This window comes from Rhamphochromis sp. 'chilingali' (genome assembly GCF_963969265.1).
Source record: "Rhamphochromis sp. 'chilingali' genome assembly, chromosome: 14".
Lineage (NCBI taxonomy): Eukaryota > Metazoa > Chordata > Actinopteri > Cichliformes > Cichlidae > Rhamphochromis > Rhamphochromis sp. 'chilingali'.
In genome coordinates this window covers 25,427,778-25,446,016 of record NC_137941.1, presented here as the reverse complement: position 1 = coordinate 25,446,016, position 18,239 = coordinate 25,427,778, and the positions used below count along the sequence as shown (strand labels likewise).

General features: G+C 42.6%; 1 protein-coding gene across 2 annotated transcripts in view; it reads right to left on the bottom strand.

Moving 5' to 3' along the window:
- Window positions 1-18,239, bottom strand: part of kcnh3 (potassium voltage-gated channel, subfamily H (eag-related), member 3) — a 203,680-nt gene that overhangs the window by 9,741 nt on the left and 175,700 nt on the right. For both annotated transcript variants that reach the window (XM_080903067.1, XM_080903068.1), the window contains 3 exons: window positions 16,192-16,391; window positions 15,033-15,282; window positions 4,655-4,869 (listed from right to left, as the gene is read on the bottom strand). In XM_080903067.1, the coding sequence (XP_080759193.1) occupies window positions 4,655-4,869; window positions 15,033-15,282; window positions 16,192-16,391 (665 nt within the window). The remainder of the gene's footprint in view (window positions 1-4,654; window positions 4,870-15,032; window positions 15,283-16,191; window positions 16,392-18,239) is intronic.

Here is an 18,239-nt window from a genome sequence, read left to right as displayed (position 1 = left end):
ATTCTTTGAGAGCCATGTCACCTCCTTACATCATGTTTACCTGTACACACACTGCCCTCAATATATATGAAACTTTGCGCATGTTTAATGTGAACAACATTACATAAACGTTATTAACGGAGTTGTATTTGATGGCTGGCTCACACAGATTGGCTGTGTGCCTATTTGGCATACAGATTACACTCCATCAGTCAACTACAGATACTCACACCTGATCTCGACTCATTATGTGTATAAAGCACACCTGTTCAAACAATCTTTTTCTTCCATTCCAACTTCTAAACCACCATGGGCAAGACCAAAGAACCTTCAAAGAACTAAGGTGACACCTTTGGTATGATTATTCGGACATGGAAGAAATATAAAATGACCATCAATCGCCCTCAATCTGGAGATCTATGTAAGATCTTGCCTCATGATGATGAACACGAGGAAGGTGGTGGATCAGCCCAAAGCTACACAGGAGGAGCTTGTTAATGATGTAAAGGCAGTCAGGAACAGTCAGCAGCCAGGAGCTTCTGTAAAGTGTGCCAAAATCCCAACTACAAGAAACGTCTGACTGCTGTGCTTGCTAACAAAGGTTTCTCATCAAGTACTAAGTCATGTTTTGTTTGGGCATCATATATTTATTTCATTCAATGACATGCAAATCAATTGATTGTTTATAATGTATATAATGGTTATGTTTTTTTCTGGCTTTTTGCTTGATAGTCTGTTTCACTCAGAGGTGGCTGTAGCTCAGGAGGTCATTTACTTATTGGAAGGTGGTTGGTTTGATTCCTGGCTGGCCTAGTCTGCATGCCACAGTAACCTTGGTCAAGGTAGAGAACCTAGATTTGCACTCTAATGCATCCGTTGAAGTGTGAATGTTAAATAAAAAGAAAGCTCTTAAGTAGAAAAAGGGCTTGTGTGAATGACACATATTATAGAACGGCACTATTATACGAACCAGGCCATTCACCATTTGATGTATGGGTGGCTTTCTTTTTATTCCAAATAAAGGTGCACAAAAGGCATATTTCAGATTTGCTTTTAAGGTTCTCGCTTTAGTAGTATTGAGATGGGTTTAAATTCTTGATTGCTGACATCACAAGCAGCTTTTAATGAGGACTTCACACTGTGTGCCACAGTCACCCTTGAGTGATTGTGTCAGATGCAGACATGTGAGGGAACAATCTGAAAGAGATGTGCAGAGGCTTATGGTGAACGGCTGAATGCCAATTATTTCTCATTTTTGTTTTTGAGAATCTGTTTGTCTCTTTGTCTTTGCCAGACTCCAAAAAGGAGTCTGTCATGCTACATTTAATACAGATCGCTGCATCTCACTTTTCCCACCCCTCATCACACACACACACACACACACACACACACACACACACACACACACACACACACACACACACACACACACACACACACACACACTCACACTCACTCCTCTGACAGTTACAGTCCCAAGCCTCCCCAGTTTCCCATCAGCTTTGTCCCTGCTTATGAAGTGAACAATTTAGGCTGTGATCAGCGTTGGTGCAGGGCTGGAGAAATTCAAGGGAATGAAATTTAAGTGGAAAAAACACAAAGACTAGTTCAAAATGTATTGAATCACAGGCTACACAAACAACTGAGAGTGTGTTGTGGTAGTTTGTGAGATAAGTAGGACTGACTTGTAGGAGAGCTCTAGCTCCCAGAAGCATGTTTACTCTAGCCACCCCAAAAAATCAATAATTTTGTAAAAATATACAAATTTCAGTTACTTGTGTCAAACAGTGGCTCTTCACTCAAGGTCAGAATGAGCGTAGCAGCGCTGCTAGTTTATTAAACCAGCAGTTTCACCTGTACAGGCTTCAAAATAATGACATCACCCATGCTCTAGCACACAACGCCTGGTGCAGTGAGTTATGAATGTATTTGAGCCAACACCCCTGTGCTTTCCCTTTCCCCTCTGCACTCTCCCCTCCTCCCCTCCTTCCCTGCCTGCTCAGCATCCTCCCTTTTTCCCCTCCTCTGTCCCCAGTGCCCTCCACTCAGCCAGCTCCCCCCTTCCATACCCGTGCCACTGTAATTTATTTTTAGCTTTCCTGTTCTATTCTTAGCTCCCAGCTCCGGAGCACACCAAGGAGCTGCTCTGCGATGCGGGGGCGTGATAAGTGTGCGCTTGCCGCGTGCCGCCATCCTCTTGCTCAACTGTGTGCGAGAGTGTGGGGGAGTTTGCATCATGTGTGCGGCTGGTTCGGGGCTGGGGGCAGAGATTTGGAAGCATGGAAGCTGATGCATGTATAGTAACTCATATGTGCTCTCAAGGGCAAGGATAAGCAAGTTTGTCCCCTGTGAGAATGGCCATAGAGTTAAAAACTTGTTCCAATATGTCTTTTCAGCAGCACAGTTCTGTGCGTGCTGTGCTCTGGCTGGTCATGCACATCGCATTTTTTCGCCCAAGGCTCTGGGGGGTCATGACAGTTAGTCTGCAACCAGTGAATCAGCAGTGAACTATCATTTATGCAATGGAGACTCTTTCTCATCTTTCTTGCTTCATAAACCCTTTCTTCATCCCCCCAGCACGTCTTTGATTTTTGAACACCGTCATTCATCATATAAGTTTGTAGATTGAAATACTACTTAAGTGAGGAAGAGGCTGCTGAATGTCTGCAGGCTTTATCTTCCATTTTTCACCAGTTTTGTCTTGGGTACCTATGCAAATTCCCCTCCTTGGCTGCACATACTAGAATGTTTTTTTTTTCACACTAATAACCAGGATGGACATCTGTAACCCAGAACTAAGATATGCACAGCAGATTGTGCATCTAGAATAATACATCCTCTAGTCACACACCAACATGTTCACACTCTGCAGTAAGTGTGTTGATCCCTGGAGAAGCAAACTGCACTGCAGTAGAGTAGCAGAGAGTAAGAGCAGAAGAGAAAACAAGCTAACCAAATCCCCCCCTTCATCTTTCTTTCTCCTCCTCCTCCCTTTCTTTTACTCAGCTGGCAGAGCTATTTATATTAAGCAGGATCCAATCTTAGCAGCAGCTGTGGGGGGACAGCCAGTCAGGGAGAGCCCGTGCTCCCCTCCTGCTCTATTTTTAGTAACAGGACAACTTCAAACAGCAACACTAAGCTATTTTTGTCCCTACACTTTTTTTCCTCCATCCGCTGCTGCTGCAGCACCAGCCAAACGCAGTGTGTGTGTTGATGGAAGCAGGGAAAATGCCTTTCATGGCTGGGGTTGTCAGAGTGTGTGTGCACACATCTGGGTATTTTAAAGTAGTGGTGGTAGAATGCTCATGTATACCTTATATGTACACCTGCTCACTTGGAATACGTGAATTTCCCCAATGAGGGACAATAAAGGATATTTCTGTTCTGTTCTAATCATTCATGTGACCCTGGTTAAGGTGATTATCTCCTCAGGTTACTCATAAATGTTCCTCATTGGACTGTCGGTCTGCACATTTAATGTTGTGACTAATCTGGTGGGCTGTTTAATTACAACTGTTCCTATTTAAATCTATGAATGTGCACTATTCACAGACTAGCCTTATGCCATCTGCACGTGCATCTGCCTTTCTTACAGGAACATTTTGGTAAATGGTAACTAGATTGGTTGTATAGATATAGCACTACATAACCAGGTCACAGTACACACACACACAGACACTATTCTACTCTACCTGAGCACTTAAAGCACTTTCTACTGCATGTCTCATTCACACAAGCAAGTGCTTTCTACCTAATATTCACACACATTCATACTCTGATTAATTCAAATTTAATTTAATTTTTTTATACAGCACCAAGTCACAACAACAGTCACCTCAAGATGGGTTATGTTGTAAAGTAGAGACCCCACGATAATACAGAGAAATCTTTTGAGCAAGCACTTGGTGATAACGGGAAGGAAAAACTCCCTTTTAACAGGAAGCCATCGAGCAGAACCAAGCCAAGGATGAGGCAGCCATCTGCCATGACCAGTTGGGGGTGAAGGGAAGGGGGATGGAACAAAAGGCACACTCTGGAAGAAGTTGGTTATGATGCGATAAACACGTCAGTATCTTGGCCTACTATGGCATGCAGACTAGAGGAGCCACGGATCAAACTACCAACCTTCCGATTAGTAGATGACCGGCTTGACCTCCTGAGCTACAGCCACCACTGATGGATGTAAACATTTATCTTATATACAGTCCATAATAAATCGGACTGAGAATGACTTGTAACAGCTTGTAGATTGAAAGGTCATAAGGTGTAAAGAATATCCTGTTTCATAATTTACTAAATGAACTATATGATGTATTGAACAAGACTTAAAACTAGTAAGTTACTAGTAAAACTATCAGTGAAGGTGTTACAAGGTCATAAATTAGGTCAAAAGTATAATTATTTTAATTTTCATAGATATCCATATATAATCTTAGATCTTTACACAAATAAAGAAGTATGTGCTTTTAGATTGTGGGTCTTTTATAGATCATTTCTGGTCAGTATTTGCAGCTGTTTAATGACCACAGAGGTGAACTCTACTCCATTTGAAATTCAAATTCAGCTCAAGTGTACTTATTTTTAAATGTGCAGTAGACTAACAAAAACATTCACAAGTTCACTGACAAACGCGCATAAACAGTAAGTCCATCATGAATCTACTACAGGTACTCACATCAGCCCCGTGGCCCTCTCGTAGATTGTAAGTCAGGTCATGTTGTATCTCGCTGATGAACTTCTGGGCATACTCAGGGTAAAGTCGGAGAACCTCTCGGAGACCCTTGAGGCTGATATACTGCAGGTCACAGTAAGTAAGGGCCTTGACATTAGCGTTGGTTTTGATCACTTGTTCCTTCGTCAGGGAGTCTGAGCCAATTAGATCTCCTTTACCTGGGGAGGGGGATGACAAAGTGAGTGATGCACAGATACCTGTCTTTGAAGCAGCTGTTTAGAGGCAGCCTATTCTCACTAGCTGTCAACACCTGAGAGAACATCATGAGCCATTAAGCTTCACACACTGACGTTCTGAGCAGCACATCATCAAAGACAGAAGATTAAAGATTTGGACCTGTGAAGTCATCTCAGCAGCAGCGTGGGAACATGTGTTTGCATATGTCTAATGTACCTGCAAACCCTGGTCCCTTCAATTTATATAAACCAACACCACCTGCATAAAGCAGCACAGTGTAACTTACTTTGGTAAGCTTTACCATATATTAGCACACTAGTAGCCTGTGCTGCCTTGACACAATTGGTTTCTTATGAAACATACTGTACAGCCTTAGCGGAGTAGAGCAGCCAAGGACCGAATTAGTAGATTCAAGCAATCTACTAATTGGAAGGTCTAGGCCTAGTCCAGGTTTGGCAGTTGCCAGGAGAACGGTACTTGTCTGACTGCATTGTGCCAAGTGTACAGTTTGATGGAGGGGGATTATATGGTGTGCTTGTTTTTCGATCCCCGGGCTCTCTGTCCTGGTCGTTGTGTCCTTGGGCAAGACACTTTACCCTACCGCCTACCAGTGTTGGTCAAGTTACTTGAAAAAAGTAATCAGTAACTAATTACTGATTACTCCCCCCAAAAAGTAATCCCGTTACTTTACTGATTACTTATTTTCAAAAGTAATTAATTACTTAGTTACTTAGTTACTGTTTAAAAACACGATTTACAACCTGAAGAGGTGATAAAGCGATAGATCTGTCAGCCCAATTCTACTTTTTCTACATAATCCATCATACAAAATGTAATCAAATGGAAAAGTCTCTTTTTTTTAACTTGTTTTATCAGTTTTAATCTTTTAACTTTATGCATCAAGCAAAAATTTAATTATATGCAACATTCTCTGACTTGAATAAATTAGTTTAACATTTAACCCTATTTTCTACACATTCCAGCACATAAAATAAAATATTTTTTGTGTTTACACTCACTCTTTCAAATAGATGCAAGTAAAACACAGCAGAAAATAAATAAAGTCAAAGACTCAGCGGTCCTGTTGCTCTATTTTCACCTGTAAAGCAGGACTGCGGTAGGCGGAGGTTTACCCTGGTGCAGGTGTGCCGCGGTCAGTTGAAGAATCCGCGAGTTTCTCTGTGAATTTCCGATTACGTCGTAGCGCACTCGGTGCTTGCTTGGAAGTTTAGGGGTTTTTTTCGCTAATGGACGCTAATGTTTTTGTCACTTTTTATGGAATCAAACTCAAAGTAAGGTCAGTACTTCCACGCTTTAAACGCTGCACGCTCATACTCTCTCCCACAATCGATATGTGATCCACTGTTGATCTGCACACAGCTGTTGTCACCAACAGCGCACTCGCTTACGTCACTGTCGTAAGACATTCTCGCAAAAAATCACAGTTTTAGTAACGCAGTAACGCAGCGTTCCTACGGGAAAGTAACGGTAATCTAATTACCGATTTTGCAATAGTAATCCCTTACTTTACTCGTTACTTGAAAAAGTAATCAGATTACAGTAACGCGTTACTTGTAACGCGTTACTGCCCATCTCTGCCGCCTACTGGTGTTGGCCAGAGGGGCCGATGGCGCGATATGGCAGCCTCGCTTCTGTCAGTCTGCCCCAGGGCAGCTGTGGCTACAACCGTAGCTGCCTCCACCAGTGTATGAATGTGAGAGTGAATGAATAGTGGCATTGTAAACCGCTTTGGGTGCCTTGAAAAGCGCTATATAAATCCAATCCATTATTATTATTATTATTAGGAGCTGGGCTCAGAGTTTCAGTGAAAAGAAGCATACCAAGACATTTTGAATAACTTTATTCTCTCAACTTTGTGGGAACAGTTTGGGGATGGCCTCTTCCTGTTCCAACATGATTGTACACCAGTGCACAAAGCAAGGTCCGTAAAGACATGGATGAGTGACTTACACCTTTGGGATCATTTAGAGGGGAGACTGAGAGCGAGGCTTTCTCATCCAATACCAGTGTCTGACCTCACGCATGTGATTCTGGGAGAATGGTCAAAAATCCCCATGAACGCATTCCTTAACCTTGTGAGAGCCTTCCCCGAGGAGCTACAGCTGTTATAGCTGCAGCTATGGCAGTTATGGCAGTACAGTGTAACAAGAAGAACAAACTCATTGGCTGAGGTTGGCTTACTGACTTTCACTATGCTGCCTACAAACACTTGGCTTTGTGCTGTGCTGTGCTTAAGAACCATAATCATATATATCCAGTGTGCATATGTGTGTGAAAGCAGACTAGTGAACACGTGTGTATGACCACCTAAATTAAGCAAACATCCTCTAATTTATAAAAATATGCTTTTTAGCATGTGGCTAATTGGGACAGAATTTATTTGAGACCCTAGTGAGGAGGAGAGTTTTGACTTTAGACACAATGCAAAGATGTCACCTTTTTCTAAGCTGCTCTGTAAATAAATCACTAGAAGAAATTGTCAGAAATAACAATGCTGGTCACATTACCATGTCCTGTGTATAACTACACAATATACAGTTAGCATACAACCATACAATGTATATGAGCAGCATAGATTGCATCGATTACTAAGTGAAGGCATGGATTGGATGGTTGGATGTTAGAAAGAAAATGGAAATGTGTTTGTGAGGCATTAGACAGACAAAGACCCCCCACAGTATATGGGGAGGGGGGGGAAAGGGAAAAAGTCAAACAAAGAAGGAACGAGGCTGCACAGCCACAACGCAAAGAAAAGAAAGAGGGGGCTGAAGAGAAAAACAAGCAGAGAGAGAACAGAGGCAAAATAGAGGGAGGCGGGGCGGAGAAGGGCAGAGGCGAGCAGGGACCTAAAAAGGGTGATGGAGTGCGGAGGTGGACTAAGAAGAGGGAGGGTGGAAGACGAAAGAATCAAGAGAGCTGTGAGAGGAAGTGGAGAGGGACACAATGTGGGGGTGGCTGCAGACTGGCATGAGAAGAAATGGAGGGGCAGGGTGAGAAAGAGTGAGGGAAGGGGGAGAGGTAGGGCGAGCAAGAGCTCGACGCACGCCACGTGAGCGACAGCAGTTACTGGACTCGGCCTTCCAGCCCTCCTTTGAACCTTGAACCACCTCGGTGTCCTGCTGCCTCTGCACTCGGCACCATCCAACTGTCATCTGCAGCCCCCACCCTGAAATCTGTGCTGCTTCTTAATTTGGCACGATGGGCCCTTCTTATGCTCCGGCTGTCTTTTTTACGTCACTCACATCCCCCCTGCAGTTCAGCACAAATGCGCTGTCACAAAGATGACGGGTGACCAAGAGTGACAGCAGCGACAAGGAGCGCTTTGGCTCATAATCGCAGCAAAATGTTAAACTGAGCAGGAGACAAACACTTGCAAGTGACATTTAAGTGCATGTATCTGTCTCGTCATAAAAGTGTAGGTGAAAGTGATGAGGGCAGGGAACAAAGGCTTATCGACGGAGCTCAATTTATCAACGTCGTTGATTTGATGCCTTGAGTAGGATTTTTCTTTTGCTCTTGATCTTTTTAAAGACTAACTAACTAACTCAAAATACTCGGTCAAAATGACCAAGAACTGTTATTCGTCTGCCCTGGTTATAGAATACATTCAGAAAACTGTGCAAAAAATTGTACCTATTGTAACCTCCTGTTTTCAAAACGTTAACTCGATGATTGCATGCATGCAATGCTTTTAGAGGACACCTGTGAATTATATACAGACACTGTGCTAGTCTAGAACAGTGCAGTGACCCACTTACTTCATCTGAAGTCTTGGTGTCATCGTAGTGGGTCATTCTGGTCTGTTGGTCATCACCGAGGCTAATGTTCTTCATCTCGTACTGCTTACGTTAGCCTGAAAATTTGGTCTTCAGTTGACCTTTACTTTGACCATCACACAGAATCACAGCGACTATGGAGCGATGTATTACTTAAAACTGAATTAACAGTATGTGACACCAGTAAAAACATTGACCTTTTATTTCATCACACCCCCATGCTAGACCAAGATGCCTAATTTATTAGATGGCTAGATGGGAGCGAGGGGTAAAATAAGAAGAGGGAAGTATGAGATGTTGATTGAAAACTTGCCTTTAAGTCATGTTATTTCCCGGCAGCTTCCTGTTTAGGGATAAAATGTTCTTGCTCTGATAAAGTTGTATGGCACTGTCTTGAAACACTATTATTGCTAATTGGTGTGTGGGTTTATGATTCAGGATTTTCAGTCTCATACTGCAGAACAAAATAAGACTGATAATTGTCTGTGGCTGTGACTCTAATTTATCGTGTGCAGTTGCACTTTCACACGTGATGATGTGAGACCGGCCATGGGTTTGAGATTAATCTGTTTTATTGTCCATCAGGGTCCAGAACAGTTCCTGGAAGAACACTGTACCACGATGGGCTCCACCAGTGCAAAGAGTTCTGTGAACTTTGCAGGACTCTGCTCTTTCCACACTTCAAAAGAGCAAATAAATGGATGAATGGCTGTCACTGCAAATGGCATTAAAGAAACTCATGCCCATACCTATCAGTCTGATCTTGCATCCTCACTGCACGTGTGCAAGCTGCTAAACTGACATGAACTAACAGTCCACCAGTGCAGCTTTCACGTCACACAGACCAGAAAAAATAAAAGATTAAAGTAAAAAAGAAAGAAAAAAGCAGTCTCAGTGCTTTCCTAATGAAGGAATATGAAAGAATAAATGAAGTGTGAATTGTATTAAGCTGGAAACATAGGATGTAATGGTACACTGGTGGTTGTGATATTCATGTCTGTGGTAAAGGTGCAGAGCATGACTATTTGGGTTTCCACCCACACTGTGTCTGCAAATTCAGCCCTGTTTAATATTAGGCTTCTGCCTTCACATCCCCAGAGACTAACATGCACTCACACTGCATGTGCGCACACACACTGGTGCACAAACACAAACAGTATTAGAAAGGTTACATCTTTGTGTTTTCTTATGTGTGACTTTGTTTCTCAGCTCTTTTGTTTGCAGTTACATCCTTTACAATTACTTCGGGTGCTGGGCGCTACATTTAGACATGTGGAGAGTGAACTGAGGTGAGGACCAAACCGCTCTGTGGGCTGACTAGTCACAATCTGAAATTCAACTGGAAAAATCATGGACGCTGGACTCTCCAACCTAAATCGTTTTTAGCATAAAAAGCCAGCACCTGTTATGGCTTCACTCTAACAGCATGCACATCTAGAGGCACCATTAATGTTAAAACTTATTATGATACTTACAGAATACCACAGTTTTTGTCTCGGCCGTATCATTTTATTTTGCTGTATTTATCTGCGACACCTCAAAGGCCGGTCCATGAAAATATTGTCGGACATTAAACCGGTCCGTTCCGCAAAAAAGGTTGGGGACCGCTGCTGTACATCATTTCATAGAAACGGTACTCCCTGATGGCTGTGGCCACTTTCAGCAGGATAATGCACCCTGCCACAAAGTAGCAGACTGGTTCAGAAATGAGGAGGAGCATAACTATGAGTTTGAGGTGCTGACATGGCCTCCACATTCCTTAGATCTCACTCCAATCAAGCATCTGTGGGATGTGTTGGACGAACAATCCATGAGGGCCCTCACAGCTTACAGGACTTACAGGACCTGTCGCTACCATCAGTCAGATAAAACAGCACACGTTCTGGTGGAGTCCATGTCTCAATAGGTCAGGACTGTTTTGGCAGCAAAAAAACATTTGTTGTGTTTTCTCTGCACTCTCTCAGTTACAAATAGGGTTTAAAACATTTGCCAATTGCTGCATTCTGTTTCACAATTTCCACAGAGTCACAACTTTGTTGGCAAAGAGTTTGTGCCTTCCTACACAGCACACCCAGAACCGGCCGCAACAGCAAGGACTGAAGAACATTTCCGAACCACATTTCTCATTTGGAAGAGTCTGAGGTAATACTGTATACCAAGCTCATACTTATGTTTTCTTACTGGCATGTGGCTAGTAAGAAAAAATTCGCTCCAAGACACCCACAGTATTCACCCTGCACCACGCTCTAATTACAGCTTTTGGCTGTCAGTGAAGACATCTGACAAAAAATATTTTGAAAGCTACTAACACCCATGACAGCTCATACAGCAACATTAATCAACTTTGATGCACCTTCATACCTATTTCAAGATAGCCTATTACTTGCCATGCTTCTTCAAATCATTTTTTTAAATCTTTCAAATGTTTATAAGATTTCTGTGATGTGTGGGAACCTTGATAGTTGCACTCTCGAACATAAATCGTGGAACCATAAACGAATCACGGTGAGATTCTGAAGGGTTTTTGCTTTTCAGGTGCCTGTGAGAAGTTAAACTCTGAGGTGGAGGTGTTACTGGCTTGCAAGGAAAATGTCACTGCTCCCCTGTTGTGGGAGGTTACAGTTTTTCTCAAATGTTAAAACACAAAAGCCAATCCTGTAACCCAAATGACCAGTAGTCTAAACACATTTACTAAATGTAGCCACCATATTCCAGTACCATAAACACATGTCACATGAAGACACAATTCACAAAACACAACCCTCTGTACTCATAAATCTAAACACATTTTTCCTTGCTAAAACACATGTTGCAAAACAACTCTGCTCATATCCTCAAATGAAAGCCCATGTGATGCAAAATGCTTGCCACAGTCACCAATCTTTGAACACAGGGAACACACCTGGCGTCATTCACTACACACAATGACTCAAAATTGAAGACACTTGTTGCTAATGCTGTACCCACATGTAAAAGCAAGTTCAGAGTGCACAGTATGCTGAAGGTTCCAAACAAACACAATGGATGAAGGCAGAGTCAGGGGAAGAGGAATTTGATGCAGAGGAGGGAGAAGAGCTGGCCCTGGAAGAAGAGGAGCAGGCCAATGAGGAAGAGGAGTTCAAATGAGAGGAGGAAGAGGAGCGACCAACGAGGAAGAGGAGAAGGCCAACATGGGAGAGGAGAAGGTCCAGGAGGGAGAGCAAGACAACCTCGTACCATCATTACGGACGAGATGCGAGCAACAGCTCAGCGACATGATGCCGCACAGTGATTGTGGTGTGTGTGTGTGGTGTGAATAACGTAAATAAAAAAACTTCACACCCTGTTCATGTTTTCAAGATTACTGTTGTGTGCAATAGATTCTGTTTTTGCATTGAGTTGTGTTACAGTAGTGTACGTACATGCAGGATTTTCTATAGATTTATACTACTCATATGAAACTCACAAATCTAAATGCCTAATCCTCTGCAGAGATCTACGACGATCCGTTACTGTATAGTTTCTAAAATATGCATTGGCAGTTATGAAACAAAGAACCTTCTCACAAATTGAGCATTGTGTTTTCAATTGTTTTGCTGTAGTGTGTAATGCTGTGTATAGTGTTTATAGTTTTGACAGCTTCGAGCTGCTCTCTTGGTGTGGGAGTTTGAGTTTTGCAGTGGGAAGGTGTGGTTGTGTTTATGTAGCTTTAGAGAAGGGTGTTGTGTTTGGACATTGGGGGACCTGGTGGTAACGTTTGTGAAATGTGTTTTAGCATTTGAGAAAAACTGTAATAACTCAAGTGTGTGAGTAGAAGCTCCAGTCACTCTCCTGAACACGCCAGCAGAGCTGAGCTACTGTCAGGATGTGTAATAGTTTCAAATTAAAAGGGACCTACTAATCGCTAATTCAATTTCTGAGCAGCTCCTCAGTTCATCCTCTCGTTCAAACAAGCTGTTTAAAGTTCAAGCTCTGCCAACGATTTAATCACCACTAAACATTTTGGAGTCTCATAAGTACTTATGTTGATCATGTAAACTGGCTGAAAGAAACATGTTTTCCAAAAGAGCTGTGTGTCTTGTGAAAACCCGCTTCTCTCAGACACCAACCTCCATGGCTAAAAAAAAAATTGCGACAAAAACTGCAATCCCCACTCGCTCAAGTAACACATTACTGTACTGAATTCAGTAACCAAAAGAGATTAAATCAGACACTTGTGTTCAAGTCATGTGCAGGTCTGCAAGTTCAGAAGAGGGTCGACACGATCATTCATTTTATTTTTATTGCACAAAAAGACACGGATGTGAAGCGGAAATCGGCACCTATCCACTGCTGACATCAGCAGTATGTGTAAGTATGTGCAAAGACAGATGCCAACTCAAGTCTAGTAGTGAGAAACCCCAGATCCATAGTGCATGCTGCCCATGGCCAAGGAGCCAAAAGCTTGATTTTCTGCAGGTAACCAAAGCATCTGATGAGCCGTGAGGCTTGTAGAACTGCAGTGTGCATTTGAGCCTGTGCTCTTTGGGCTGGTTTGCACCTTTGCTATTCATAGTAAACACTAAAACTGTCCCCAGTGATTTGTGTCAGCGTGTGGGATTCTAGCCAGAAAATTCATCTTACGCTCTGTTACCCAGTAACTGAACTATTTTCTTTTTGACTAATGACCCCAACAATGTTCACTATCATAGGCCACAGACTATACCTGTTATAGACATCAGCCAACATTATTATGCATACCGTATGTGTGCCTCTCTGTTTATGCCTCACCGCCGCTTTGTGGTCGCCGCTCTCACCTGTGTGAAGAGTGAAACACAGCTGCTGGCGTGTGCTTTGGTGTTGTCATGCACCTCTGGATTTAACATGACCAGGTAGGAGACACACGTGTGTGAGCGGGTCTGTGTTTCAGTGACATATCAGTGATGCAGCACAGAGATTCTGTGATGGCAGAGCAACAGTGAGAAAAGATGAGGAAGTGGAGGAAGCAAGAAGAATGAGTTGAGTAAAGTTTGACTTATCTGACTGTTTTGTTTAATGTGCCTTATAATCCGGTGCGCCTTATGGTCCGAAAAATATGGTACATTAAACCCTATGGAACAAAAATAGGATGCCATTAAAGTTCATATGTGTGTGAAGGTAGAAAAGCGAATACTTTTGGCAGTGCAGTGTAACAAACAGAACAAACTCGTTGGCCGAGGTAGGCCTCACTGAGTTTCACTATGCTGCCTACAAACACTGGCTTGGTGTCGTTGTTCAGAACCATAATCATATATGTTGTGTGCATATGTGTGCTGCATAGAAAAGGGATTTATAAATGTGTGTAACAGTTGGACCAACTATTGAAAACTGTAGCTTCTCTTCCTTGCCAGCAAAATTCCCTCCGTTGCATTACAGAGCCTCAAGATTCCTTCACTGCAGAGGTTTTTCCTACATTTTGCCATGTAAGGAATAAAGTTCTCCAGCCTCATCTGATTCTTAGATTCATTACATTAACTGACAGCACAAAGATTAAAACAGAAGTGCCAAACTGCCAACAAAAACCCTCATTCATCCATCCATCCATCCATCCATCCATCCATTCATTCATTAGTTTGGTTATAGGTGCATACAGTGTAAGACCTGTTTCATCTCTGCTCACAGTAAATAGAAGATTATTCTGTCGAGCTCACAGGATCAACACTGTGGGAAATCATTACTCTCTCGGCTTGTATCAAGCTTGGAAACGTCTCTTTAAAGCAGCAGAGCATAAACAGCTGCTCTTTATCAGCTCGCCTTCAGCCTCGTCTTCCCCTTTGTTTGAATATTACACACACACGCACACACAAACACACACCCGTTTTATGTCCTGCCTTCCTTCTCCTTTTTCACCATCATCAATTTTAATTTCCATTAGACACTCCAGACCAGGTTGCTCTGCAGGTCTGAGCCAGCACTGTGAAATTATTTTAACTGTAATCACTGAACTGAGAGATGATCTCTCTTTCCCCCTCTGAAGTCCATACTTCGTTAGCAGCACTTAATATTAACACAGGCACACATTCAGCCGGCACATTCTAAAATGAACCATTCTCCCCCTTCGTTTAATATTCAGCACGATGTCCCGCAGATCATCTCACATCCTCCAAATCTCAGTTTCAAAGATAATTGTCTGTCAGAGCCGAGGGTGTCCAGTGTAGTTCTCACTCAGATCTGTGTCCTTCCTTCAAACAACAAAGATCCTAATTGCATTTTAGTTTAATTAAGTAACCGTGTGATCCTTTTTTTTTTTGCAGTTTGGCAACTTGACTGAGAACTGTTGTTATCCTGGAACACACTGACAGGACATCGTGTTCTCTGCTTAAGAGAACTTTACTGTTTCTCTGACTTACCTAGGATAGCCAGCACAGTGTTGTCTTTCAGGACCTCCATGGAACCTGAGCAGACGAAATAGATAGCCTGCAAGGCGTCTCCCTGCCGGATGAGGAACTCCCCTGGAGCGCAGAAGGAGGTCTTGATGATGAGGGAGAGGGAACGCAGGCAGCCCCTGCTGGCTGACTCAAACAGAGGCAGCTGGAGCAGCTCCTTGTTCAGGTGCATGGCGATATCAGCCCTCAGCTCATCTGGGAAGTCTTTCAGAAGCTGTGAAGTGAAAGTTCACACTGAACAGCTGGTCTTTACTTCCATATAGTTTTATACAAAAAATAACCCTTTGCCGCAGGCTTGAAGAGCCTCTCCAAATGTAAAAATGTGATAACCTCACAGAGAGTTTAAAGTACTCAGTGGGCATTTCAAACCACATGCAAGATCAGAGAAGCTTGTAAGACATGATGAAATAATCTAGGACTACTCTTTTTTTTTTTTTACATTACTCAGGGTTGCTCGTGGTATATCAGGCACTTAATTTTAGCATATTTACTTGCCTTGGGCAAATCTTTTCAAGCTGCAACATATAAATAGATCCTTCCAATAATCCTGATTTATTTATGATTGAGAAAATCTTAAAATTAAAGTCAGAGAAAAGTTCCAGATTTGACACCTAAAAGCACTGGTGACCTCTATGCTATTCTGTTTCTGTAGCTCACAGCTTTACCACCGACGTGTTAAAGTGTCGCTTAGGTGTAAGAACTGGGAGCTTAGCTGGCAAACTTCTCAGTGACAATGCGTAAAAATGGTTGTAATTCTTAAACAATTCTCACTAAAGTTTATGTAAAACGTGTTGTGTTCATTTCAAGCTGAAAGTCTGCACCTCAGTCAGTTTGATTTAAAATCCACTCTTGTGGAGTATAAGAGGCTAAACCACAAAGAAATGTTTTTGTGCAAGAAATGATTCGACCTAATTGTATTCTCAGAGCAGGCTTTCATCTCAAGCTGTACACTGGACCCTGTTCTCAACTCAAGGTGTAGATAAAACTTCCAGCAGACAACAAGACGTCCAGTGCTGAACTCTGGTTCCTCTGAACAGTGAAGCTGTTTAGTGGAGAGCATCTTTGAGCTTTCACTCTGGAGAACAGGCTATAAAGCAGTGCAACATAAACAGCAGCTTCTCACCTCACTAACGTCGATCCCGTTGTTGACCGACCACATAGTTTGGAAACACTCCAGCATGCGCTGCTCCAAAGCTTTGGGCAACCGATGGACTCTGATGAAGTCCTTCAGGTCCTTGGTGCGGGTGTGGTAAAGCGAGCGGCGCGAGTACATTCTCTGGATGATGGCTGTCACGTTGCCAAACACAACTGCATGCATCAGTGCTGGACACAGAGGAAAGGTTTCTTTATTGTTCTCGGTGCGCTTCTAGTTTGATACAGAATTAATTACTGCGGCTCGATTGGCTTCTTTCTAGAAAAGACCTCATTAAAGTCCCATAATACTTCTGCGCAGCAGGAAGCTTCATGGGATGTCTTTATAAGCCCTGAGAAGTTAAAAAGCACAGGGCTTAGAAGGACTTAGCTGCTCTAAAACCACTGTGAAGCACTGCCGAGAGTAGATTACGGTGTTCACAGAATGTCAGTAACACACTGCTGAAAAATAATCCCACTGTTCAGAAAACCTTTTATTTCTAATCAATGACAACTAAATTATTATTCCAAACAAACCCCAAAACAGCTCCAACTCCAGTGTGAGCATATTTGTTCAACAGTGCCACACACACAGGTTTGGTCTTAATGTGAGCACAGCTAACCAGCAGCTATCTCCAAAGACTGGAATCGTTTCATAATGCACTTTTCCTGAGGGAGCCACACAGCAGTTTCTCTTCCTAAAAGCAGTTTGAAAAGCTGCTGAAACAGCAGTCAGACCACGGGGACACTTACACAGTCCACTGACAGCCAGACTAATGGCTTCATTTTATAAAGAAACTGGGTTTTTAAAAGGCTGAATTATCTCTAAGTTATAGCTCATAGTATCTGTGTGCAGCAGCTTACCACGAGAGAACATTAAACTATGTTTAAGGAAAACATTATAGAGATTAATGAAGCTGTGGTCAACTCTCACTGCTGTTACATTCAATCTAACAGCAATCTCCTTTAACAAAGGAGCTAGGATGCTAGCAATCAAAGCAAGGTCAAAATGGAATATGATCTCTAGGGTGGTTGAGAATAACCAATGCTGTGGGACTTCCAGATACCAACAGGACAATTATAATGGTGGACGACAGCTGTAGTGATAGATGAGTGGGTATAACAAGTGATAACAACATCAGGAACTAGGAACACAGGAATCTTGAGAAATACCAAGGGCTGAGAGGAACTAGAGAATATGAAGGTGAAGGCAACAGTGATCTCCGAGTTACTCAGGGCAGTGACCCCAAACTGAGCAAGTAGTTCATCTGGACACAGATCTCAGGAACAATATCAGAGATCTGTGTCCAGAAGAGCGCAGTCCTAGGAGCAGTAACAATACGGTACAGGACTCCTAAGTAGAGGACCCAAGTTTGAAGGATAAAGACCGCATCCAGAGCAAAAGGGTAATTTTAAAGTAAGTTGTTCCTGATTGTGTATAGACATATCCTCCTTTAGGATGGCATAGGTAAAGTAAAGGCAGATTCATGCTACTGTAGGCAGATGGAGAAGTTATGACATTTCCATAATTAGCAAAATGCACATATTAACCTCCATCACACAGTCAAAGTGTGCTGTCTAAGGTGCTGCTGTAGCAGAACTCTTTGAAAATAAGAATGAACAAATGCCTACTTGCTGTTGCAACAAACGGGCCACACGGTGGTGGAAAAAGTACTTTGATGATCTGATTGCATGTTGTATACAGTGCTTTGAGTACTCCGGGAGAGTAGAAAAGCGCTATATAAGAATCAGTCCATTTACCATTTACCATGACAGTAGCTAAAACTCCCTGTAACTCTTACATTAAGCGTTCTCCTGCCATCTACGAGATACATGCAGACATCATTGGTTCAGAGTACATATGCACACTTAAATCAGCCTTTGTTAAAGTTACAGTGTTGCTTTCACTCGACTGGGAAATATAGATTTCATTTTTCTTTCTTGGACGACTGTTGGACACAGATTCTATCAGCTGTCTGCAGAATGTGTTTTCCCACCTATTAGCTGAGTGTGTGTGTCTGTATGTGTCTTTCAGTATTT